The 27,631-nt window shown below is 41.5% G+C and overlaps 1 protein-coding gene across 1 annotated transcript; it reads left to right on the top strand.

Annotated features, from left to right (window-relative positions):
• The first annotated feature begins 1,956 nt into the window (after positions 1-1,956).
• Positions 1,957-27,387, top strand: LOC143524958 (C-type lectin domain family 4 member E-like). The gene is made up of 5 exons (XM_077018357.1): positions 1,957-2,122; positions 3,441-3,584; positions 14,657-14,787; positions 15,045-15,151; positions 26,959-27,387. Exons 1-5 carry the CDS (start codon positions 1,996-1,998, stop codon positions 27,113-27,115), a joined length of 666 nt encoding a protein of 221 aa, XP_076874472.1. The 5' UTR covers positions 1,957-1,995; the 3' UTR covers positions 27,116-27,387.
• Positions 27,388-27,631: the final 244 nt, after the last annotated feature.

Genomic DNA, 27,631 nt, shown 5'->3' with positions numbered 1-27,631 from the left:
TACTTGTGTGCAATAACTGCAATAGTGTCACGGTGACAGCTCCGGACCCCTCCTTGTGGGTGTGTCGTTATGTTGTCTGCATGCCATTATGTCCATGTTTGTAGTTCCCTGGATGTGGGTTGTTAGTGAGCGTGTTCGTTAGTGTCACATATGCCTTGTCTCGTGATCACTGGGGAATGTGTTCAGCACCTATTTAATGTGCATTTGCGCAATGTCTCATGCTCGTCTTTGTCATAAGCCCATGTCAGTTCTGTGTTGTGTGTATCATATATCGCTGTGCGCTAATTGCGCTGCTTGTTTAAGTGTGGAAATAAATGTGTTTGTGCAACGCACTTGCCTCGTCGTGCCTGCCATCCAACGTTACACCATTCTTTAAAAAACTTCCTTTCATCTAGTTTCATCAAGTTGGATGTGCTACAATGTGACTGTCAGACACACAATTTGTCTATAAATATACTGTACAAGACAGGCACAATTTTGAAGTATTGAAATCCAGGGGAAATTCTGTATTACATTGAGCATTAGGAAAATGAAGAGCAGATGTTTCTGATTGGCTGCAGTACCAGATTAGAATGAGGAAGTACACTAGAAAAGATACTGGGCAGCACCCCAAAATCTCTGTGTCTGAGAGATACGTCGATTTTGGGGAAGAAAATGAATCTTACTGATAACACCCAAATCTACATAGTCCAAAACACCAACAATACTCCTTATCTAAAGAAGCAGTAGCAGGTATAACAGAAGTGCACAGGAAACCCAGCTAGTGCGGTGCACTGTGGTAATAAAGTTCTCCATGCTGCCCATCAGTAAAGCAAGATTACTTTATTTTCTTTGTACATGTTTGTCGCACTTGGACTGGATACGTGATCAGAGTTGTTTATTGTCAGGCGTTGCTATGGAAGGTTAATGCTAATAAAGATCAGTACATACTGTCACGTTGAGGCGAGGGTGAGGCAAACAGCCAAGATGACACGTCATTTAAACATAAGCGGAATATTAATTAGTGAAATAGTGCATAGCGCTAGTAGAAACACGTGACTCAATGACGGTCAACGAACAAGAACTGATAAAGACGTGGACTAACACACACTTAAATAATCAGACATAAACAAGACACGTGCTTCAGCTTACACACCAGCATAAACGCACGTGGACAGAATGCACATAAACACAGGTACACGTGGACATGAACAAACACACAGACGTGCCCTAGGGGGGTGTAGAAAAGCAATACATATAAAAGCAATACAGCTTAAAACAAAACTCAGATGTGGACAGATGAATCTCACAGTGCCTATTAGAAGAATAAAAATCAACTACAATACAATGAACACCAACACATGACAGGGTGTAGTGCCTGTGCTTACTTCTGGCTCCACTCTTTTAGAAATGCTGCCATAACTAGATCTGCTGGAGTCCATCACTGTACACTATGTTCCACTAATTTAGACTCCTCAGTATTGGACATGTCTAATAACCCCTACACCTGATGTCATGCTGTTAGTGAGCCTGAAGGAGAATGGGTCCAACATTTGAGTCTTGGTTCCTCTCAAGTAGAATTTAAGTGGAATATATAACAAAAACATTAATGTTTGTCTTAGCTTACTGGTACAATTCATCTCAAAACTAGAGTGTGTGCATTTGAGTGCTGGAAAGGCAGAGATTAAATTCCTGCATGTGACACATTTGGTTCTCTGTTGTGCTGTATGTGGTCCTGCGATATTCTGGCCTCATTTGTTTGTTTTTATTTTCTGAAGAGTTTACAGACGACATGGTCAGATAGTTGAATTCTCTTTTTAATGACTTCAACAGGTCACAGCCTAATTTCACATTATCTTTAGCAAGCAGACACCCATGATGTAACTTTAGTAAAGGAGGAAGTGAGAGTTCAGACTAACAGGGACAAATATATATTAGTATAGTGGGCTATATTTCAGCATTTTGTGTGGACTGATTTACATTTCTCTCTAAGATCAGATTCCCGAAGAGAGAACAATGGAAAATAGTAATAATATTTATGAAAATATAGAAGATACTGAAGACAAAATATATTATTCAGAAGACAAGAATCAGAATAAGCTGGATACTCACAGGACCAGAAAACCCCCAAAAAAATCCTCAGGTCAGTACACACTTAAGGTCAGTACTCAATACAGGTCAGTATACTCTTAAGCTTTCTCTCTCTGCATCATATGCATGTCTTTATAACTGTATTGTTCTGTATAGTGTTTTAGATAATGCCTATCCGTAATCTATCCCTAAACTGTTCTTATTAAAAATGTTTCCCAAGCTTATTAAACAAGTTTTTTTATATGATATATTTAATCCATCCATCCATTATCTGAACCGCTTAATCCCACTAGTCAGGGTCACGGGGGGGCTGGAGCCAATCCCAGCATCTCCGGGCGAAGGCAGGGTACACCATGGGCAGGTCGCCAGTCCACCGCATGGCCAACACACACACCTACGGGCAATTTAGAGTAATCAATCAACCTAACACGCACGTCTTTAGACTGTGGGAGGAAACCCACACAGGTACAGGGAGAACATGCAAACTCCACACAGAGCGCTAACCACCACACCACCATGCCGCCCATGATATATTTAATCATATACTTATTGACATATCATAAATGTATGTGGTTGAATGAATGGTTTCATTGTTTTCAGTATGATATATTATTATATACTATATTATTATATATTATATATATATTATTAATATATATAATATATAATATGCGGGTTCAATTCTTCCCACACACTGTCCTCTTTGCTTTTTGGAAATTTCCGTATTGTCAGGGTAGTTAACACAGTTCTTCACAACAAGGAGATGTAACAGAAAATTTAAAAAGCCAGAGTAAAGTGTTCTCATCTTGTAGGTTAAGCAGGATATGGAGGTGAGGTTGCTGGCACAACAACTTGCACAAATAACAAATAGTGATCTCGATGGAGACACGGAAGGAAGGTCAAAGACAGACAACATACAAGACAAGAAGCAAACAAGACACAGGTGTAGCACATAAAGGATGTGACATAAAGATACTGGTGAAGACTGAACACTAACGGGACACAACAAGGGAGTGTGGCCAACACACAGACACACATCCATGCACGAAGACACATATTATAATCATCTTACTATCAATGAAAATGATCATATATATAAGGCAATGGGCAATAGATTATGTGATGGTTTGGTGTAAAATCAAAACCCTGAGACAAATTGAAAAATTCAGTACCTACCAGAGTTTATATGAAAGTACTATATATAAATACCAAGTAACAGAGAACTCCACACTGACCACACTGGTCTGAAATTCATGTGGTGTACTGATCCTCGCAGATTATTATGTGTAAAGTTGTATGTTAATTGATTACTTGATATTTATATCTTTATTTAAAAAAATATTTTCTTGTTTTACAAATCAACACCACAGGGAGCAGATGTTCCAGACTGACTGCAGTGTGTCTGGTGCTGCTGTGTGTTCTCCTGCTGACTGTCATCATAGTGTTGTGGGTCAAGTTCACTGCAGAGAGAGACCAGCTAAAGAAAGAGAGAGAAACACTACTTTCTGAAATGGGTAAGTGATCAATTGCAGACTATTACAGTATTAAGCATCTGAAATTTCATTTATTTTGTGGTTGTACAGGGTGTCCGTGTGGTCTTAAAAAGTATTAAAAGTTGAGAAATCAATTTAGGAAAAATTTAAACCCTTAAAAAGTATTACAAATCCTTAATCACGATTTTGGGGGTATTGAATTCATATTTTAGCTTTGCCTAAACAACAAAAAGTATCCATGAATGTATTTATTTTCCTCACTGCAACTAACAGCATTTTTGGGGCCAAAGATATTTCAACGAATTTAGGGTAACTTTGGGGTGCTGATTCTGAATATGTCATCAGTTTTTCCAGATTGGCTTAAGTTTTTGAGATTTTTCGTGAAATGTGTAAAAAAAAAGACGTAATTTGCTACACGCGCATTAACTTTTTTATTTTATTTTATTTAAAATAGGCCAAATACACTTTTTTTATGAAGTCTGTTATGTTTCTTCTATGTTTTTGCAGTGTATATTCACCACAAATGTAACAGAATGTGTCTGGATCGTTAAGATAACTTCTTCTTGATGAGTTCATGCTTTTCACTGGAAAACAGACAACAACATAAAGTTAGTGCAAAAATCAAGCTATGAACAAACTTTTAGAACACTAATTAACAAAAAACTATATTGAGAACTGCTCAGTTCAAGTACTAATCCCAAGAAATTAATGAGATGATGCGTCGCATTTACCAACAAGTGCTATAAATAAGATACCAGAAATCTCAAAAACTTGAGCCAATCTGGCAAAACTGATAGCATATTCAGAATCAGCACCCCACAAATACCCCAAATTCATTAAAATATTTTGGACACCAGTAATTTTTTTTTTTTTGTTGACCTGTGTTATTGATTTAACACTAGAAGTCCCAGAGAAGGGTCTTTCAACACTTCTACTATCGGAACCCAGAGAAGGGTCGAGAGAACTGAAGGATTTTAGCTAACACCCTATTATCAGCTGTAAGCAGGCACTTTTGTTCTGTAAATAAGGCCATTACTGGCGCACCACAGGAGGGGGCATGCTTCAGCTCACAACTAATTGTTGTTTTTCATTGAGTTTGGCCATTTAGTTTCTAGTTAGTTCTATTCAGTTTATTGTATTTTATAATATAAAGGTTATATATATTGTATTTAGTTTAGTTTTATCTGAGCAACAAAGCACAAACAATAAATTATTTTTTTATATTTTAAATAGAAAATTAGAAATTTTATAGCCAGGTACATGTGAGTAATGACCAGAAGCATTTGTGTCTAAGTCAGGAGGACTGAAATTTCAGCATGAGAAACATACAAAAGAACAACTGTTATGTTTCCATGCTTTTTTATGTTCCATGCTTTTTATTATTGCCATAAAATTATACAAAAAATACAAGGAATAAAACAATTTCACACATATTTACAATAGGCTGCAGTGCAGGGCTGTGTGTGTGTGTGTGTGTGTGTGTGTGTGTGTGTGTGTGTGTGTGTGTGTGTGTGTGGCATGTCCTTCTTGTGTGACTAGCACTTTAGCAGTCACTCAGCAGTCTGTCAGAACATGCCTGGCACTGCCAGGGTATCTCCCTGGTACATTTGCCACACGTGTATCTGTAGCAGTCCACACATCTCACATTTGCACAATTGTTCATGAGTGTTCTCATCAGAGCATTCACATACAACTATCTACCCAGTCTGCCAGTCCCTCATTTGGGGAGAAAGCTACAGTATTGTGGCTATTCCCACTTTAGTGACCCCATTTTGTTTCTCTTTCACTCAGACAATAAAATATTCCAATACAGTGAGGACATGCACCTAAGATAGAAATTTCAGACCCCTCCATGATTAAAAATTGTCTAAATTGTCTAAAGTAGGGAATAGCCACAATAGTGTAGGTTTCTCCCCAAATGAGGGAGTGGCAGACAGAGTGGATAATTGTATGTGAGTGCTCTGTTGAGAACATTTCAACTTTATTGTATATATTTCTAAACTTACATCATGTCCTCTGTAGCTTCTGCTCTCAGCCAGGCCCTCTGACTGCCTCTCTCACATTATGCATGTCCCCTGCACAACAATGCAGCTGGGGGATGGGCAGACACACTCAGGACCAGCTTACAGACTTTTGCATGACCTTTTTTGAGGTGGATCAACACAATTAATTTGGTAATTTTTTTCAAAATTGTTATTTTGAACCCACTTATCTTTTTTAGAAGAAAAACATTACTAACATTACTACATTTCTACCTGAGCCTGCCAAAAGCCAGTGCTGAGGTATTTTGGATCATGAGGCCATGAGGCCATCCTTTGTCATGCAGCCACTTCTAGGTAGACGGGGGGATGGGTGATAGTGTGAGCTATGTTGATCCATTGACTCAGACGTAGAAGAAAAGACCCTTTCAGAGAAATCTGAACTTTAGCTATTTTGACCAATAATCATGTCACCTTTTGCAGTGAGAAAAAAATCCAAAATTAGTACAAAGGAGCAGACTTGAGATGTTTTGGAATTATAGTTCAAATAATGTCTGTCAGTTTTATAATAAAGAGAAAGATGACTGTAGCCACCTACATGTGGATGAAAATTCATGTCACCACACATTTCACTTACTCTGTTGACTGAGAAGCAAGGATAGCAAAGGTTTCCAGTACACAGCAGGCTTTGGACATGATCCTGGAGGGGCCGTGGGCGGGTGGGGTTCCCTGGTCTTTCTCTGCCTGCCTCTGGCCTCTGGGGCCTTGCTAATAAGTACATTCTGTACATTTATCCTATGTTGCACTTACATAAACACACACACTCACACACACATACATCAGTCATTTGTGCTGTATGTCTTACTTTCTGCTCTTCATTTAGTAGCAGCAGTTGGTGAATCATTTGAGCTGTTTTTTCTGCTCTTCTGTCTTTTCCCTTTTTAGTTTCTCCCCCCCTCTTTTCTCTCCTGTCCTGTATGGTTCACCTAACCCCAATTGTTTTTATCACTATTGTACTGTATTATACAGAATTGTTTTCTTTTGATCCTTACATGAAAACAAAGTTGTCCTCCAAAGGTGAAAGGGTGGAGGTGGGCCAAAAAAAGGTTTGAAAAGCCCATATGAAGCAATTTTCAAGCCTAGGGTCACAAACGTCACACACAACACATTGTTAGTTTTCAAAGAGTAGTGAAAATCTGTAGTAGTGATATCTCTTTTGGTAAGATTTCCTAAATTTCCTATTTTTGTTTGCTGGTTATGGCTGTATTTGGAAGACACACACATGCGAAATCTTGATCTTGAAGTTAAAATTGCTCAATAATATTATTCTATTTCAAGTAGCTGAGGGTTTTTTGTATACATTGATGTAAAAACATTTTTACCTATTAGCAGTTTTTCAAAAGACAAAACTACTTAAAATAAGGTTAAAAATATCAGAGCCATTTTGACTAATCAATATGCCACTTATATGCCATTATAATTCAAATATTATGTTTGTGTCAATTTCACATTATTTCAACCTTTCACAAATCAAATCTCAAACATATGGTTCTGTAGATGAGGAGACTTCTTGCAAGAGATCTTGCACAGTCTCATATGGCAGCCAAGGAGGTGCAAGCTTTCAGCAGCAACCACCCATACCTGACACACGCCTCATTTACATAACACTGAAGGCAAGTTCAGCTCTTCTCCCCCCTGCTGATTCCTCAGGCAATGGGCACTTTTGCAAATGAATGGATGTTAATTGGAGCCACCAGAGGTGTCAGTTTGGACTAAGGTTCTTTGGACCCTCTTTTGGGACTTCAGGGGGGTGGTTAAAATTTCAGGGACTTCTAGTGTTAATAAGGGGAACTCCATAATCGTGGTCAAAAGGGCAGGCAGGAGTACTAACCGGAGAGCCATCCAGATAAGACAAATACAAAGGCATAACGAACACAGAATGATACGAACAAGGCAGGGAAACAAGAAGTGATAGTAAAACAACAGAGATGGAAAATACCAGAACAGCGATGACAGAAATAATCCACAAAAAGAACAAACAGGCTAGGGAAACACAGGGACTAATACACCGAACTAAACTGGACACAGAGGAAGACAATGGCGACATGGTCGTGGCAGATGGGGGAAACCATGGAGACAGACACGCAGGGAACAACACAGACACAAGGAGCAGGAACCCGAAGTGACAGCTAGAAGAGCGGGGCATAGCCCTACGTGACATTTTGTAAGTTGCTGATTACAACTCAACACTAGGACTCCCAGCATTTTCATTCCACACTTATTCTACCTGGCCAGGTGGGCAATTCTGTGGACAATCGCATCCCATTAGGCCATCCTTTGTTATGTACATGCAGCCACTTATAGGTAGACGGGGGGGGGGGGGGGGGGGGTGGTGTGAACTATCAGTTCATTGTACTGCTGGATGTGTTTATTGACACAGATGATGAAGTCCAAAATGTTGCAGGATAGCTGAGTGGCGCTTGCAAAAAAACTGAAAAACTGAGCTAGAAGTTTCAATATACAATACATATTATATAATATATATATAACAGTTTTTTTTACAGGTTTTTCCCAATAAATTTTACAGTTTTTTCCTGTATTTTAAAATGACAGGGAAAGTGTATTACAATTACCAGAACAAACTGTTTATTTAAAAATGTCATGTGATTTAACAAGAAAAATCTGTATAAATTAAATACATTATAAATCTGTTTTTTAACAATTCTTAGATAATAATTTTAACTAAACAAACTGTAAAAAGAAAGTAATATTGATTAATCTTATTGAGACAAAGTAATAGAATCTTCTGGAATTAATTTCAAGGAAATATTACAAGACAACATTGATGCATGTTTTAATTTAAGTTTTGACATGTTAAATATGTGATTTTCATGTTATAAAAGTGAGTAAAAAGTAAAATGTTCTTGACTGTGATTTATTTTTATATTTATAACATACATAAAGAGTTAAGGCGTTCCAGATCCATCTCATTTTCAATCCACTATTAAATATGCACTGTATCTGTATCACTGTATCTACACTGTAAACCCGGATTAGGTTTTAATAAATTATTTGTCACGTGCGGCTACGCCCCCTCTCCTAGCTGTCACTCTGGGTTCCCTCGTGTCTGTGTTCTTGCCCGTTTGTCCCGCCCTGCTCGTTAGTTTTATGAATCCCTCGTTTGTTACCACGCCCCTGTGTCATTGTCATCACCTGTCCCTAGTTTAGTCTGTGTATAAAAGCCCCTGAGTCTCCCTTGTCCTTGGTCCGGTATTTTGAATTGATTTGTGATCGTGTTTATCCCACCGCTGTTCTCTGTGCCTGACCGTTTCGTGTTTCTCCTGTTTTCCGTGCCCCCTGTCTTGTGATGCCTGTCTTTGCCTGTTTTACGGACTGCCCTCCTGTTATCGACCCTGCCTGGCTATCCGACGATGATTACGGTATTCCCCTGAATAAATCTCGCTCTTCTCAGCACTTGTGTCCGTCCTCTCGCTCCGTGGCGCAAGCCACGTTACATTATTTTAGTAATCATTAATTATTATTTCATGTTTCGTAAAAAATATTGCCATTACTAAATAAAACTAGTTGTTATCATTATTGAGCTGAAATAGGCATTGCAATGATCATGTTAAGTAAAGATAACTGAATATGTTAAGTTTATGATTGGTAGGGGTGGGGCCTGTTTGAATCGGACCACTGCACAGTGTGCATGAAAAGTTGTTCTGGTTGTGCATATTGTTTGAAGAACCTTTCGTTATCACCCCGCTGCAGCCCAAATGTATGAGTTTTGAAATCAGTGTTTCTTCAAATGAGTATTTGCAACGTTGTCAGCTTTCAGTGCATGTAACTTATTTAGTTAACGCGTAATATATTTTTATCGGTTCATATAGCGCTAGAACATGTGTCTGGCATTCCTGTCCGATCATAGTTTAACTATAACCGTAGCGTTGAAATGTGTGTTCTGACGGTTCGGAGTTTATGGCTCATTTTAACTATTAATGTTATATATATTTTTATATTGAAGCGTCGGTCCAATGGGGGACGGCGCTACTTCCCATGAGTCCCTGCGACTCCGGTATCGTTCACTGTTAATGTGATGTCTATGCATGTGTTGATTAATTGTGTACTTGATTATGTGCATTACTTGGTTTAAGTCCCCCTTCATCAATTTATGTAGTTGTACTGTGTGAATTATTCTATGCCATGTTTGTGTAGTGTTGTCGTGTTATTGCCGTTCTCTCATGTTTTGTGTCTAAATTAAGTCTCATCTGCGTGATCGTGGGGTCTGGCGTGATTATGTTGTTGAGGCAGTTTGAATTAAAAAAGCCTTGTGCTGCGGTGGATCTGTTTGCTACCTTTCCTTCCTACACCACACGGCAATATTGATATAATTGAATGTGAACTAGAGTAAAGACCACATTCAATTTTAGGAATATTTCCTGTAAAATGACAGTGTTGCATGTTAAGTGTTATAATCACCGTTTTTTTACAGTTTATGTATGTTTTTAAATTTACAGTACTTATCTGTTTTTTTACATAAACTGTAAAAAAACGGTAATTTTCTAGAAACAGGGGCGCCAGAAAATTGCCGTTTTTTTACAGTTTATGTATGTTTTTAAATTTACAGTACTTATCTGTTTTTTTACAGTAATTTTCTGGCGCCCCCATTTCCAGAAAATTACCGTTTTTTTACACTTTTTTTTTTTACAGTGTATAATTAATATATATAATATACAATATAATACACTGCTCAAAAAAATAAAGGGAACACTCAAATAACACATCCTAGATCTGAATGAATGAAATATTCTCATTGAATACTTTGTTCTGTACAAAGTTGAATGTGCTGACAACAAAATCACACAAAAATCATCAATGGAAATTAAATGTATTAACCAATGGAGGCCTGGATTTGGAGCCACACACAAAATTAAAGTGGAAAAACACACTACAGGCTGATCCAACTTTGATGTAATGTCCTCAAAACAAGTCAAAATGAGGCTCAGTATTGTGTGTGGCCTCCACGTGCCTGTATGACCTCCCTACAACGCCTGGGCATGCTCCTGATGAGGTGGCGGATGGTCTCCTGAGGGCTCTCCTCCCAGACCTGGACTAAAGCATCCAATGCTTTGGTGCAATGTGACGTTGGTGGATGGAGCGAGACATGATGTCCCAGATGTGCTCAATCAGATTCAGTTCTGGGGAACGTGGGGGCCAGTCCATAGCTTCAATGCCTTCATCTTGCAGGAACTGCTGACACACTCCAGCCACATGAGGTCTAGCATTGTCCTGCATTAGGAGGAACCCAGGGCCAACCGCACCAGCATATGGTCTCACAAGGGGTCTGAGGATCTCATCTCGTACCTAATGGCAGTCAGGCTACCTCTGGTGAGCACATGGAGGGCTGTGCGGACCTCCAAAGAAATGCCAGCCCACACCATTACTGACCCACTGCCAAAGGATGTTGCAGGCAGCAGATCGCTCTCCACAGCGTCTCCAGACTGTCACGTGCTCAGTGTGAACCTGCTTTCATCTGTGAAGAGCACAAGGCGCCAGTGGCGAATTTGCCAATCCTGGTGTTCTCTGGCGAATGCCAAGCGTCCTGCATGGTGTTGGGCTGTGAGCAAAACCCCCATCTGTGGACGTCAGGCCCTCATAGCATCCTCATGGAGTCGGTTTCTAACCGTTTGTGCAGACACATGCACATTTGTGGCCTGCTGGAGGTCATTTTGCAGGGCTCTGGCAGTGCTCCTCCTGCTCCTTCTTGCACAAAGGCGGAGGTAGCGGTCCTGCTGCTGGGTTGTTGCCCTCCTACGGCCTCCTCCACGTCTCCTGGTGTCCTGGCCTGTCTCCTGGTAGCGCCTCCAGCCTCTGGACACTACGCTGACAGACACAGCAAACCTTCTTGCCACAGCTCGCATTGATGTGCCATCCTGGATGAGCTGCACTACCTGAGCCACTTGTGTGGGTTGTAGAGTCCGTCTCATGAGTGTGAAAGGACCACCAACATTCAAAAGTGACTAAAACATCAGCCAGAAAGCATAGGTACTGGGAAGTGGTCTGTGGTCCCCACCTGCAGAACCACTCCTTTATAGGGGGGGGTCTTGCTAATTGCCTCTCATTTCCACCTGTTGTCTATTCCATTTGCACAACAGCAGGTGAAATTGATTCACAATCAGTGTTGCTTCCTAACTGAACAGGTTGGTTTCTCAGAAGTGTGGTTGACTTGGAGTTATATTGTGTTGTTTAAGTGTTCCCTTTATTTTTTTTGAGCAGTGTATATCAATATTAACCACACCCCCTAACATCATTTATTCAGTCCTCCGTGCCGAGTGCCTTGGATCTGCCCACATGTGGTTAAAAATCCAGCAGCGATCTTAAACAAGTAAGTAATGATTAAGGCGTGAATCCAGATGTGCCACATGTTGGGAGACAAATGCGGCAGCCTTGTCTCCTGCCCGTTGTCTCCTGTTTATGCCAGCAAAGAAGTGGAGATATAATGACAAAAGAAAGCTTAAAAAGAAGGTAGATCATTATTTAGGTAAAAAAATTAGTTGTGAAAAAAAAATCAGTATTAACATCAGATAATTGTTTTAATTGGTTTACTGCACTAATACTAATGACCTAGTAACTGTATGGTACACTTGACATGTCCAGAGTGCTCCCACAGGTTTTATTTAACATGAAATAATTTAACTAATATTAATAATAATAATAATAATAATAATAACAAATATGTGTGTATGCAAAGTCTCTTTTTTGGTAATCACCACTGTACTATATTTCAGTTCTCCACACAACTCACTCCAGAGTTTCACACTGCCACTGAACACAACATTAGCACAATAACTCAACACCGTACATTTTGTTGTGAGTAGTTCTACCCTATGGTGATGCTGGTTGTAATGAGAATTTGACAAAACCACATTGCATTACACAGTACTACCATAAAGGGAGTGTAATAGAATATTAACATCGGGTATTATGCATAAACATAGACACATGGCTAGAAAAACAAAAGGTCCACTTGACAGGTGGGGGCGGGGGTGGGGGCGTTTTTTTACTTCATGCTTTTAAGGGGCAAACAGACGGTTAATTTTCTGGTTATGACTCGTCTTTGCCGGCATTGCACAGCTGGGTGTCATCTTACCTTGTTCTTTGGCAACTATAATCTGTCAGTGAAACCTCCTGTCACGTAGGGCTACGCCCCCTTCTCTTGCTGTCACTTCCCTGCTCCTCGTGTCTGTGTTGTTCCCTGCTTGTCTGTTCCCATGGTTTCCCTGTCTGCCACACCTGTGTCGTCAGTGTCTTCACCTGTGTCTAGTTTAGTTCTGTGTATTTATAGTCATGTGTTCCCCTAGTCTGTATAGGTTTGTTGCGGTCAGTTTGTTATTTACAGTTACATTTACGGAATTTGGCAGACGTCCTTATCCAGAGCGACTTACATTTTTATCTCATTTTTTTCATACAAGTGAGCAATTGAGGGTTAAGGGCCTTGCTCAGGGGCACCTCAGTCATGGCCTCAGGTTTGGGAATCGAACCCACAACCCCCTGGTCACAAGACCAGTTCCCTACCACCAGGCCATGACTGCCCACCGCTCTGGGCACGTGTGATCCACAGCCCCCTAGTAATCACTAGTGTGTGTGTGTGTGTGTTCTGACTGCACAGATGGGTTAAAAGCGGAGGACAAATTTCGATTGGGGTGTAAAAATCACAATTGACAAAATATGGCACATTTCTAATATGGCACATTTTGTTTAGTTCTTGTGTTAGTATGCCTATTTACTTGTCTAGCTTGGATGGCTCACCCATTATGACCCCTGCCTGTAATTTTGACCTTGATTATGGAATTCCCCTTAGGGTGTACTCACACTAGGGTCTGTGATCCGGCCTAGTTATCCGTGCCTGGGCCCGCTTGAATAGGTCAGCCAGGGCACGATTCTCTTGGACTCGGGCTCGGTTCGCTTCTAGTGTGAGCGCTATCTGTGCCCGGGCCCGCTTGGTGCCTCGTGTGATTGGTTCATTTTGCCAGAACTCAAACATGACGTCAGTGATGCGACGCTCACGTTAAACAGTTATGGCGGCAAAGGGATTGTTGTGGTGTGTGGCAGAAGTTCAGTGTTTACTGGAAATTTGGGCGAACGAAAGTATACAGAAACAACTGGATACAACACACAAGAACGCCAAGATTTTTGTTATTTTTGTTAAATGATCGATAAATCTGTGCTTGCACCGTGTTTCTACACTCCTAAAACGACTCCAAAAATACAATAAAAAGAGAATTGGGAACGCAATAGTGTTGTGCGAGCGCACTTTTTTTTTCCAAATAAAGTCGCGTTGTGATGACGTAAGCGTGCAGTGTGAGTGCAGGCCAGAGGGGGAGTGGGGAGGGGGGATAACTGGGCCCTAGCATGGAACGAGCAAACCGTGCCTAGTGTGAGTACGCCCTTATTAAATCTCGCTCTCCTCAGCGTTTGTGTCCACCTCCTAGCTCCGCAATGCGTTATGCGTTACTGTCTGTCACTTCATTGGGCCTCCACAACAATGTCAGTAATTTAGAAGTCCTCACAACACTGATTTGTGTTTATGTAGGGTGACCTCTTTTCCCATCAGACACTTCATAGCAATTCATGATATTCGTTTTCTGCAGGATAGAGGGTAGAGAGGGATCCATACGCAGGTGTAATATACGTTGATTTTAATATACAGAAGCAATAAGCAGACCCCGTAGGGAAGGCAGGCAGCAGCACAAAAGGGCAAGGCAAAAAGGGAGAGTCAAAAACCAGGCAGAGAGTCAAAAACCAGAACAGACTAAGAGCAGCAGGTACGGAAAGGGCTAGGCAAGCAGGAGAATATCAAAAAGGGCAGAGCAAGCATCAGTAACCAGGATAACTGACAAGAGTATGTAGTAACTTGGCTTGGTATGCAACACAGGGAGGCAATACTTTGCACTGTTGTATTGTGTTGAGAGAAGAGTCCTTATGTAGGGTGTGGTGAGTAGCTGATTAGAGTCAGGTGTGCAGGTCAATATTCCGGTGACGGCGCCCTCTGGCGGTCACGGGCGTGATTCCCATTCCTGACAGTATGCCACTGTGTTTTGATTAAATGCTCAGCACAAGGATGGAGATATTTCAACGTCAGCATTTATTACAACATTATGGATAAGAAGAGCTGGAGTGAGACCAGACAGGATTGCAGAAAGAGAGGAGCAGACCTGGTGATCATAAACAGCAGAGAGGAACAGGTGAGAGAGACGGAATAATAAAGAAACAAAACACTATCAGAAAAGTATAATTTAAAGTAAATAATAAAAGTATAATTTTTTTAAAAGTAAAAATAATAATAAAGATTGAATTTGTATGGAAATCCTACCTCAGAATGTATATATACATGTACAGACAGTTGGCTAGATATATAGTCAGAATTGCAGTACACAAGGTTTTCAGAGAAAAGTGCACTCCTTTAACATTTTAAATTCATGCTTTATTTCCTCAATCTCAGGAGTTCATCAATAAAACTTTCCCTGATTCTGAGGCTTGGATTGGGTTGACTGACATAGACATAGAGGGATCCTGGAAATGGTTGGATGGAACACCACTGTCCACTGGGTAAGAGACCACTGACTTGAACCAAGTCTTTAGAGACAACTCACATCCTTAGACACCAGCCATCTCTGCAGACTGAGCTCCAATATGCTTGAATGGGAAATTATACATAAATCTGAAACAGATGGCCAAAACAGCATTTTTAAAAAATGCAAAAAATGACTTGTACCTGGTGTTTCATTCAAATAAGTGTAACGCTGGGTGCGGGTGGAATGACGAGGCACGAAGTTCAGCACTACACAGTAACGTCACGTTTATTGAGACTAGGGCTGCCGCGATTGGTCGATACAGTCGATGACGTCGACACTGAAAATACGTCGACTTCAATATTTTAAGTTGACGCATCGGTTTTGGTTTTTTTTTTTTATGTTTATTAATGTTCCATTTCAATTTCTAAAATGTGTCCGTTCAAAGAAATGTTTTTCCTCAACGCGTGACATCAGAGTCTCCAGTCATTGGTCAGCGCCACTTGAAAAAAATATGCCGGCTGCAGCGGAGCCAAAGGAGCTTCGCAAAAGTCTACAGCAGGGTTCGGCAAACCTATGGCATGCGTGCCACTGCTCGCCGAGGCATAATCACTGGACCAGCATCAGCAAAAAATTATAATAAAAAATCTTTGATTATTTATTATGGATTATACTTTCGCGAGTGACCGTAGCGCGCGACTCCGCACACCTCGCGTGAACGGCGGAGGCGTTTAAACTTGCCGCGCCATGTTCTTTGCAGTTTTGTCCGATACGATATGTAGTAGTATGAAGAAACACCCCTCAAAAACAGGGGCAGAACAGGATGGCGGACACAAGCGTTGAGGAGAGCGAGATTTATTGAATGGAATTCCATAAGCAGGGAAGGATAACTAGGGAAGGACAGGCAAAAACACATGAAAGACGGGAAACACAAACGAGCGAACTCACAAACAGCGGCAATGGCAACAAACAGAAATGTACAAAATATCAGACAATGACATGGGAGACTCAGGGACTATAAATACACAGGACTGGACTAGACACAGGTGATAACAATGATGACACGGGCGTGGCAGACGAGGGGCAACCATAGAAAAAGACGAACAGGGCGGGATCCAGGAGCACGGAACAACACAGACACGGAAACCGGAGTCACAGCTAGGAGAGGGAGCGTAGCCCTATGTGACAGAACCCCCCCTCAAAGTGTGCCACTCCGGGGCACGCAAGGGCAGACAGCACAGGGAACCAGACTGGGACAGGACAGGGAACCACGGTACACGGCGAGGGACAGGGATAGCGGACACTGGACAGGACACCATGGGACCGACCGAGGGTACAGGACCGGGCAAGGCAGGACAAGGAGACTGAGGCAGGACAGAGAGAGGAGAACCGGAGACTGGCCAGGAGCTGGGCTGGGACTGGACACGACAGGGGACACAAGTAGACTGGACAGGGCCAGGGCCAGGCACAGGAGCAGGGCTGGACAGGACAGGACCGGAAACAGACACGGGAGTAGGGCCAGGGGACAGGGCAGAGGCAAACACTGAGGCAAAGACGCTATGAACAACAGAGACAGGCACGGGCACAAAGTGGGTCACTACTTGGGGAACAGACACAGGGACAGGGACAGAGATGACACCACAGGAAACAGACACAGGAACACGGACTTGAACAGACACAACCACAGGGACAGGAACCAACAAAAACCAGGGACAGGACATGGGAGCAAGAAGAACATAGGAAACGAGACATCCAGTCCATGCCCACACGTGGACTAGAAATGTTGGTTGGCACTCCATGTCTCAAAGGTTGCCGACTCCTTGTCTACAAAGACCAAAAGCATCCAAAGTATGGTGTTACTTGAAATTGGCTGAATAAAAATGGTTATTTGTACACTATGCAAATCTTTAATGACATATAATGACAGCACCAGGGCGATGCACGAACACCTTAAACAGAAGCACAATCAGCATGGCTGCTCTGGAAGATGGGCCACCAGAAAAGGCAATGATTTGGTAGCAGTTGCACAGTCGACTTAAGTACTCTTTTTTGTTTGTTCTCTATGCTGAAGAGACCGTTTAATATAAAAAAGCTTGAATTTGATAAAGGAAATGTGGAATTTCAAGTTACATCACTGAATAAGCCCTCTTTTTTATGTTTACTATGCTGGAGAGTAAAGTTTTGCACTAACATTTTGCACTATAAAGCTGTTTTACATTTTTTGTTCTGTATTATGTTGTCGGAATATATGTAATTTACAAGAGAGCCAGTTTCTTTGTTTTTTGTTCTGCAGAAAATTAATTGTTTAGACTAGTCGACCAATCGATAATAGTTGAATCGATAGAAAAATAGTCGTTACTGGCAGCCCTAATTGAGACACACGACAAATAGCGCAGACCGCGCACATATAACAAACACACTCACGTGTGAGACTCAGACAAAGACGAGCACAGAACACTGCGAGAACACATATTAAATAGACGAACCACATAAACCCCAAGTGATGACGAGAGACGAGCCACAGGTGAGACTGATGATCACACTCTGACACAACCACACCCACGAAGATACACAGACGCAGATGACTAGATGCAGATGACAAACACACGCCCAAAGGGGTGGGGTCGGGAGCTGTACCGTGACAGAGCCCCTCACCAAGGGCAGAGTATTCGGACGGAGAAGGGCTTGGTTCCTCTTCGTAGTAGGAGGGACTGAGCACTCAGAAGGGGGCGGGCTCACCTCTTTTTCCTCGTATTCCGAAGGAGCGGAGCACAAGGATGGAGGGGGGCTCACGTCTTCTCCATAGCACTCTGTCGGAGCAAAGTATACAGACGGAAGAGGACTCACGTCATCCCCATAGTACTCCATTGGAGCAGAGTATACAGACAGAGAGGGACTCACGTCATCCCCGTAGTACTCCGTGGGGGCAGAGTGCACTGACGGGGAGTAGCTGGCTCCATCTTCTGTCTCTTTCTCTCCCAAGTCCTCGCTTACAAACTTTCCCTCGGGAGGTGTCACGCCCACCATCCTCGCATCCACCACCAACGGGTCCTCCGGGGGACGTGGAGATGACGTAGTGGGAAACCCCTGTCTGCCAGGGGAGAGGAGTCCCTTGTCGGGGAGCCGAATCCGAATCGCCAAGCTCGCTGGGCAGCCTGGCGGTAATGCTCCGCTTTCGACTCCTCCTTTGCTTCCCGTGCATACCGCAGCAGGGCCGAACATACTGGGTCCTGCTTGAGCTCCGCTTCTGTCGCGGGAGCATCGTGGCGTCGCACAGGGGAAGAGGGGTGATGATGTCGACTCGCCCTCTTCCCCTTCTTGGCATGGGATGAACATCCTGGCATTTTTACTGTTTCAGCTTGTCTTTCTGTAACGCTGGGTGCGGGCAGAATGACGAGGCACGAAGTTCAGCGCAACACAGCAATGTCACGTTTATTGAGACACACGACAAATAGCGCAGACCGCGCACATATAACAAATACACTCACGTGTGAGACTCAGACAAAGATGAGCACGGGACACTGTGCGAGCGCACATTAAATAGACAAACCACATAAACCCCGAGTGATGACGAGAGACGAGCCACAAGTGAGACTGATAATCACACTCCCGAAGACACAACCACACCCACAAAGATACACAGACGCAGACGACTAGATGCAGACGACATAAACACACGCCCAAAGGGGTGGGGTCGGGAGCTGTCGGGAGGGGTGGGGTCCGTGACAATAAGACAACAATACAGACATTTGTAAGGTTTTGTTTACTATATATGCACATATATCCCTAATAATGAGTCCAAAGGTTTCATGGTGCCAACTTTCCTAATGGCTATTTCAATAATAACTACTAATTTGGTCATGCGTGTGTGGGGGTGGGGGAGAAACATTGGTAACACTTTACAATATGGTTCCTTAATTAATGTTTAAATACTTATTAACTAAGCAATAGGTAATGGAGAATTATCGTCATAGTTTTACCTGAATTACTCTTCACTATAATAAACTACTATGTTAGGTCACATGTAAGTAATTAATAAGTAGTCTTCATCAATTTTCGTAACTACTTACTTTCGGTTCCTTAATTAACGTATTAGCTAAGCAACAAGTAATAGAGAATTATCATCATAGTTTTCATTAATTACTCTTCACTTCACTGTTAGTTCACATATAAGTAATGAATATGTTGTCTTTATCTATTTTTGTAACTACTCACTTAATCAGTCCTTCATTAATGCTTATGTACTTGTCACTCCAGCGTGTCTTTGTGTGCATGTGCGCTGGTTTGGGTATTATTGTTGAGATATGTAAGTGTGTGTCCTGTGCATGTCCTTCATCAGTTGTTGTTCGACCTTTGTCATGAGTGTTGTGTTGTTCATTTTCATCACTGCTTTAAACGCTGCTCCCATCTCGGTATCCTGCCTGCTCGCAACGTCACAGTAAGTAACTTCAGAATAAGTAATCACGTATTTACTTAACAGTGGTGAGTATCCTGAAACGTTCTTAGCGCTAAGTAACCTCATTACGAAGGTAGTTTACGAGGTTACGAAGTACTTAGCGCTAAGAACGTTTCGGGAAACCCACCCCAGTACGGTTTCCTTAACACTAAGTACTCCTCATTGTAATGACCTGTAATTACAATGAGGACGTGTTATAGTGTGCAGTGTATAATAGTAAAGTGTAGCCTGTATGTAAGGATGCGTTTAAAGCAGTGACGAAAACTAACAACACAACACTCATGACAATGTTAACAATAATACATAACGTGTGCAACGAGACTAGAGATTGGTGAGAGAACTTACAAAGGCGATTGTCTAGACATCGCTAGACATTCAAACAGGGGCGTACCCAAACCAGCGCACATGCACACAAAGACTACTTATTAATGAAGGACTGATTAAGTGAGTAGTTACAAAAATAGATGAAGACAACTTATTAATTACTTAAATGTGAACTAACAGTGAAGTGAAAAGTAATTAATGAAAAATATGATGATAATTCTCTATTACTTGTTGCTTAGCTAATACATTAATTAAGGAACCGAAAGTAAGTAGTTACGAAAATTGATGAAGACTACTTATTAATTACTTACATGTGACATAACTTAGTAGTTTATTATAGTGAAGAATAATTAAGGTAAAACTATGACGACAATTCTCCATTATCTATTGCTTAGTTAATAGGTACTTAAACATTAATTAAGGAACCGTATTGTAAAGTGTTACCGAAACATTCAAAAATAACTCACTCTGTCACTGCTTCTCTGAGTGGAAAAGCTTTGTTTTAGTCTGATTTGCACCCTCCCAACAAACGGTCATAGTTCTGGACATGTTTAACACTAGAAGCGCCGCGCCTCATTTACATACTTATACCTAGAAGCGCGGAGGGCCGGTCATCTGACCGATTTCACCACCTCCTACTAGCGCCGTGTTGTTTTCACCTACTTAAAGCGCGCCTCGGGCGGTCAAAAGACCGCTGAGTCTTTACACGGTGGAGCTGGTACTGACACATAATTAACGCTAGATGGCGTTTTGCACAAAAGGAAGAATGAGCCGCCCAAACAAAATATTCGTAATGGTGACATTTGCACGTAACGTCAATATGTTAACAAATTAATGTGACTAAACCTTTTAGAATCAGTGCCTTGTGACCTTGTTCTCAGTAGCTTTCCCATTGTCAGTTTTGTTTAGTTTCATATTGCATTTCCTGGTTTGTGCGAAAACGTAAATGCAAAATATAGTTTCAGTTTTGTTTCTTTGTTAGTGTAATAGTTTGCTTGGTTAGTGTAATAGTTTGCTTATTTGTCTGTGTGTTATTCTGTTGGCATATATGTCACTATATTATCATGTACGTTCGCCACACCACTAACCCACTGGCCCGCACCCCCACTGTGAAGCGTTCACGTCTTTTGTCTTGCTAATGAAACAGACTGCGCTGCAGCCTTCCACCCCCACATCCACAAAAAGCTTGTTAGATACTCAGAGTAGCAAAGTGAAGCCCGTAGACCGAGCTAAAGCAAGTTTGTTTGTATACTCAATGTTACGCCATTTCAAGTTTTAATGCCTAAAAGTTGTGTATGTTAGTGAATTGTAGGCTATGGTGAACATAACAAATCTACAAATAAATGTCTATAATGTTTTGTGTTAGACAAAGAACAAAAAGCATAAATAGGCAAAATAATTACAAAAATATCATTATAAAAGGTAGGCTATGTACCTTTGCGTAACAAAACGCAAAATTATTAAAATGATACGGATGGCTTCACGAATATAGTTGCCTCTGTCCTCTCTAATGTTCACTTTTTTATCTTGCCGTATTGTGTTGCCGTTTCAAATGAAGTGTTTGATCGGTGAATAGCCGATGTGTGATCCCACGTCCTAACGACCGTGTTATCACCGAGCGTTATCACCATTCGGTGATTTACATGTATCGTATATTGCATAAGTTTCGTTCCCCACCTCAAATTAAGTTCCATTTATGTAGTGAATTGTGAACTTGAGAATAAACCTCCACCGCTGTGGTTAATGTTCATGCACTGTTTGAACAATATTTATTAATTACAGCCAGGTTTTGGAGGTTGTAGAACACAGCTACAGGCCAACAACGGGTGCATCCCGTCTCTCTTTAGCGTATATTGAATAAGTTTCGTTCCCCACCTCAAATTAAGTTACATTTATGTAGTGAATTGTGAACTTGAGAATAAACCTCCACCGCTGTGGTTAATGTTCATGCACTGTTTGAACAATATTTATTAATTACAGCCAGGTTTTGGAGGTTGTAGAACACAGCTACAGGCCAACAACGGGTGCATCCCATCTCTAGCGTATATTGCATAAGTTTCGTTCACCACCTCAAATTAAGTTCCCTTTGTTTTGATTTGTGTGTCAGCTTCACACAACTCAACATTCAAAACACAGCTTAGGTGCAGTCTTTGCACATTTGCCACAGACCAGTCGCTTACATGTCTGGCAGATGTCATACGTTTTGTTCCCTGAACATCTGCCGACTTGGCATTGTTTTCTTTTTGAGGGCGGGCAAGGAGCTTCAGGTAAAATTCGCTTTTGTGCAACTGCCCTAGCCGCTTTCGCCATTTTCTGCTGTGCACACAGCTCCTTTACCAACTCGAGAATAAACCTTCGTCTGCTCAGGTTAACGTTCATGCACTGTTTGAACAATATATGTGCATTTATTGCAGCCAGGTCTAGGAGGTTGTAGAAAACCGCGACAGGCCAACGACGGGTGCCTCCCTTCACCGAATACAGTCGTGCCATTTGATCCATAACATCAACGCCACATTTAGTCGTGTTGTAATATGAAACAGTTTCAGGCAGTTTCTTTGCGCCATTATCAATTGAAACTGTCTGATGCATTGAGCTCAGGATGCATACATTTTTTTTAGGTTTTGCCTGGTAAATCGTTAGAGTTATTTTTCCAGCCCGCAACACCTTGGTGGAAAATCTTTCAGACTGTGCCTGTGTACATGGGGGCATCTCACGTCTCATTTTATTCATCGTACCAACAATAGTGGTTTTGTTCGCCAAAAGGGTGTTTGCAAGTGCCAATGAAGTGAAGAAATTGTCAGTCGTTACATTTCTTCCTTTACCCGCGAAAGGCTCCATCAAACGCAACACAATATTTTCAGACAACCGTTGACCAGCCGGCCTGCTTTCATCTTTTCCTAGATAGGGAATGGCGTTCAACATATATTTTGTTTCAACATCAGCGGCCACCCAGAACTTAATCCCAAATTTATCGGGTTTATTGGCCATGTACTGAGTGAAACGACAGCGAGCTTTAGTTGGGAACAGTTGCTCATCAACAGTTATGTTCTCACCGGGCGTGTAAGAAGCAATACTGTTTTTCACAAATTTATCAAATATCTCCGAGATCATAGCAAATTTATCAGTCGCAAGGCGGGCAGCCCTTGTGCTCTTGTCATCAAAGCGCAGATAGCGCATGATATCTCTGAATGTCTGTCTAGACATTGTCTCTTTGAAAATGGGATTTCCTAAGTCAGCAGACCAGTATTCATCAAGTTTCATGCTTTTACCAGCTGTTATACCTCTCAAATAAACGAGACCCACAAATGCTTTCAATTCGTCAGCTGTTAGTTTGAACTGAGCATTATTTCGTTCAGCCTCTGCCTCTGTGTATTTCAGAATTGCGCCCCACATTTCTGTGTCAATCAAACACAGTAAGCTGGTCAGTGGACTTTTAATTTTGTCCTTGGCATAACACGTAGGCCCTGGGGTTTCTCTCACAATATTGCACTCTTGTGCTCTACCCCGAGGTTTGCCAGCAGTTTCAAACCACACCGTACCGTCTTTGGCCTGAAATGAGTCACCACCACACTCAGTTTCAGAGTCCGATTCTGAATCAGATTCAAGATTCAGATCCATTTCACTTTCGCCCTCTCCATCCGACACCTCACATTGTTCGCCCTCCGATTCCATCTCATCAATATTGCACAGCATGTCCAGCACTTGCTTTGGGGTGTACATGATTCTCTGTGCCATTTTTATAATGCACTATGCAACCTTTCAAACGAGGAGTCACGCAAACTGTGTTGCTGTTCGATCACACAAACCGAGCTTTCAAGCAAACTGTGTTGCTGTTCGATCACCCAAACCGAGCTTTCAAGCAAACTGTGTTGCTGTTCGATCACCCAAACCGAGCTTTCAAGCAAACTGTGTTGCTGTTCAAACGCCCAAACCGAGGAGTCACGCAAACTATGTTGCTGTTCAAACGCCAAAACCGAGCTTTCAAGCAAACTGTGTTGCTGTTCGATCGCCCAAGCAGAGTTTTCACTCAAACTGTGTAGCCGCGTCCCGACGAATTTATAGCTCACGTTGCCTCATGAATGCTATTGTGAATAGTGTTCATAACAGCACCGCCCATGCCATCATCTCAGTTTCGCTCGCAAAGGTATGCATTTACATATGTAACTTGCATTCTGCTTAATTCTTTTGTAATGCCAGTGTGTCAAAAGCAGCCATACATAATGTATGTATCTAACAGCTAGCCCTGGCGAAGAGGGATTATACCCGAGAGATCATTTCTTTGAGATATTGACTTGATAAGTAGGCTAATTACCATTCGCAGAATTCCTGCAAACTACTAAAGCATTTATTAGGCAAAGCAAGACGCTCTCACGGTTTGAAAACCATTGATGTAAACTTATATATAGTATATATTAAATAATATTAATAAATAAAGTATATATTTTAAGACTTTGGAAAGTGAAACACTTTCACTTTCATTCAACGGACGAATTCCGTTTTGTCTTTACACAATAATCAGTTTGAACTTTGAATAATTTAGTTTTGAAAACTATTGATCTTTATTTAGTTATACTAAATATTAAATGACATACGAATCTTTGCGACACCCGCTGGCAGAAAAGAGAATCACAGTCTTGAAGTGTAGGCGACGACGACAATATTACAGAGATACGAGCGAAATCGATTGAAACTAGCATGTGCAGGGTTTCTTTTAACAATGTAAAAATACGTTTATTAAAAGGACAATTCTGGGAAAAGTCATGAAAGGAGGGTTCTGAAATTGGATCCAGTGCAAAGATATTATTATTTTTTGTGCTGCTGCGGTCAAGTGACCGGTGCTCGGCGCTTCTAGGTATAATTAGGTCGACCAGAGGCGGCGCTTCTAGTAGACGTCACAGCGGTCAAATGACCGGAGCTTTGGCGCTTCTAGTGTTAACCTATCGCTTCCTTAATTTGGATTATGTCATAGATTTTTGTGATGTTTACTTCATCCATTAAATTCTCCCTGTTCCTGAGACTGGCGTGATTGCTTCCTCTTTTTTTGCAATTCTCTAGCCCGGCACAGTAGCAAATGGCGCATTTCCACTAGGGCCTGCTTGGTGCGGTACGGTTCGATACGGATCGATTCGCAACAGAACGGTACGGTCGCGTTGTGTTTCCATTACAATGGTGGACCATCACAATGTGGGTGGAGTCGCTGTTGGTGCGCGGGTTGTAGTGTCGTGACATCATTTGTATGCGACCACAACACCGGTCAATGCCCCTTAACACATACCATTATTGTATCTTATTTATCTTTATCTTCATTATTGTATGTGGTTGCTCTAATTATTGATAATAATTTGGTATTACTCATACAGGCTGAACACACCCTGCATAAAAAGCATCAGTCATACAATCAAATGAAATCAAACTTTATTATGAAATATAGATATTTAAAGTACAACCTATGTAAATAATATAGTTATAGTTAAAAAAAGTGCAAAAAGCAAATTACCTAAAAAATAACGTATAGCTTTATATGAAATAAATATTTATAGTACTACAAGCAACATTTTGTGTGCTTTTACTGTCGTCTGTCTCGCATGGTGTTCACAAGTTCGCCAAGCACCCCGAGGAAAGCCCGGTTGAAGGAAACATTTTCCGCCAACTCCGCTTGCCTCGTCAGTGGAAGGGGAATCTTGAACGTAAAAAATAACAAATATTAAACACAAGCATTCCCGTGAAAGCAACAACAATATAGCGTAACTGCACAAAATGTGTAGCACGTCATCGCTGCTCATGCTTTGTTTATGGCTACAGCTAAATAGCAACTAGCAAGGCTAAGAGCTAGCTATTGTACAGTAGTGACTGTGGTGGTAACATTAACTACAAACACAGCTCTAAATTCCTGCATTTACAATAGATGCATTCATATTACTTTCATATTACATCTTTTACGAGCCTAGTAGTAAAACTGTGAAATCACAATACACTCACCATTCTCCGTGGCCTCCAGCACCGACATTGTCGTGTCCAGCACGTTTTCTCTTCGGTTACTGGCTGGCCGTTGACCGTATATGGTATCCATTTGCTGGAACCACTTCCAGTCTTTGCGGTTTGCTCCGCTGCGTCCGTTATGGTCCTTCACCGCCCGGTTTTCGCTTTTAAGCTTTTTTAGCTTGGACCGACCGGCACTGCTGAACGGACCGCTGGTATCCATGAGTGGCCATTAGCGCGGAAACCTCGCTAAAAACGTTTACATTTCTAGTGGCCCCGTCCAGTTCGCCCTGGATTTTTTGATCGCTGATTATTAACAGAAAGGTTTGTACCTCGGCGTTTGACCAGGGAACAGACTTCGTTCCTTGGGTTTTAAAAATGGCGGAGATAGCATAGCGGAGGACTCGCTCTCCTGTGACGCAACCTGTGACGACACTCCCTGGCCAATCAGTGTCATGCTGTTCCTCCACGTCACAGAACTGTACCGCTTCGGCACGGTTAGAACCTCGAGCGAGTAGGTACGAAAAAAGTACCCGAAGGGACCGGCAAACCGGGACCTGGTACTAATGGAAACACTCACAAACCGTGGCGAATCGAACGTGGCGAATCGAACCGTACCGCGCCAAGCAGGCCCTAGTGGAAATGGGCCAAAAGTGTGTTGCAGTTAATTAATATCAGTCTCATAATCTGAAGTTAGAATTCCTAGCATGTGCATTGTCCTGATACTTTTGATTGGGACAATAACCAATAATTTGCTACAATGACTGATTTAATGAATAACAATTATTGATCAATTTATTTACTCATTGATTAACGTTTACCAAAAATTCACAGTTAAACCAGTGTTAACCAAGAGGTTATTGTGTCTAAGCAAATAGAAATGTAGAGAAATGCCTTAAATACCTTACTATCTGGACTGACAGGGTGAAATATATAATTCTGTCTAAATGTATCTAAGGAGAATAACAACTGGGTAAGAGATTAAACTCTGGTTTTGATCCAGTTTGTCATTGTCTCAGTCAGCAGCTCTGGAAGAGAGAGAGACTGAGAGAGTGACTATAATGTAATCTTTTGTGTGCTTTCAGGTTCTGGTGGGAAGGGGAACCCAATCAATATGGAGGCAACGAGGACTGTGCCATGACTGGCTTTAAGAAAGGACCAAAAATTATTGGAGTAAATACATGGAATGACTGCATCTGTGATGTGCCTCAGGTTGGGATTTGTGAGATGATACTTTATTGAGGCATACAACCCATGAAAATGTGTTTTTTGTTTTTATTACTGAAAATATATTCCATACATGAGACTCACTATAGTTGAAACCGCAGTAGCAATTGTCAAACGCAATTGACATCACATCCTTCCCTGGAGGAGCTTAGGTGGAAGGTGGTACTTTCAAACGTATATATGGTGTGCTCTTTTATTGTTGAGTGTTCAGTCTAGCTCCACTGAATCTGTAACACCTTGATGTACTCTGCTACTGCTTTTGTTGTAATAAAGGTTTTCCATTTTGCATCAAATTCAGAGCGATGTCCATTTTTCCCTACGATATCAAGAGTTAAAAACGGACTAACTAGTCTATTACTTCACAGGAAATAGTTCATGTTTAGGCAAGATAATTGATCATTGATCTGCTAATATGACTTTTTTCAACCGTTTCTGCTATTCACTCTTGACTGAGTTAAACATTTTCTCACATATTACAACTGCAGTGTAGTCACAGGAATAATCACACCAGATAAAGTGTAATGCATAGTG

The sequence above is a fragment of the Brachyhypopomus gauderio genome, chromosome 1 (genome assembly GCF_052324685.1).
Source record: "Brachyhypopomus gauderio isolate BG-103 chromosome 1, BGAUD_0.2, whole genome shotgun sequence".
Lineage (NCBI taxonomy): Eukaryota > Metazoa > Chordata > Actinopteri > Gymnotiformes > Hypopomidae > Brachyhypopomus > Brachyhypopomus gauderio.
This window is presented reverse-complemented; position numbering and strand designations above follow the sequence as displayed.

What these genes read in the sequence shown, in the direction of transcription:
- LOC143524958 (XM_077018357.1), top strand. Translation starts at nt 1,996, where the DNA reads ATGGAAAATAGTAATAATATTTATGAAAATATAGAAGATACTGAAGAC. An exon ending in AACACTACTTTCTGAAATGG is followed by an intron (nt 3,585 to 14,656) that starts GTAAGTGATCAA and finishes TTAAATGCTCAG; the next exon opens with CACAAGGATGGAGATATTTC. An exon ending in TAAACAGCAGAGAGGAACAG is followed by an intron (nt 14,788 to 15,044) that starts GTGAGAGAGACG and finishes CCTCAATCTCAG; the next exon opens with GAGTTCATCAATAAAACTTT.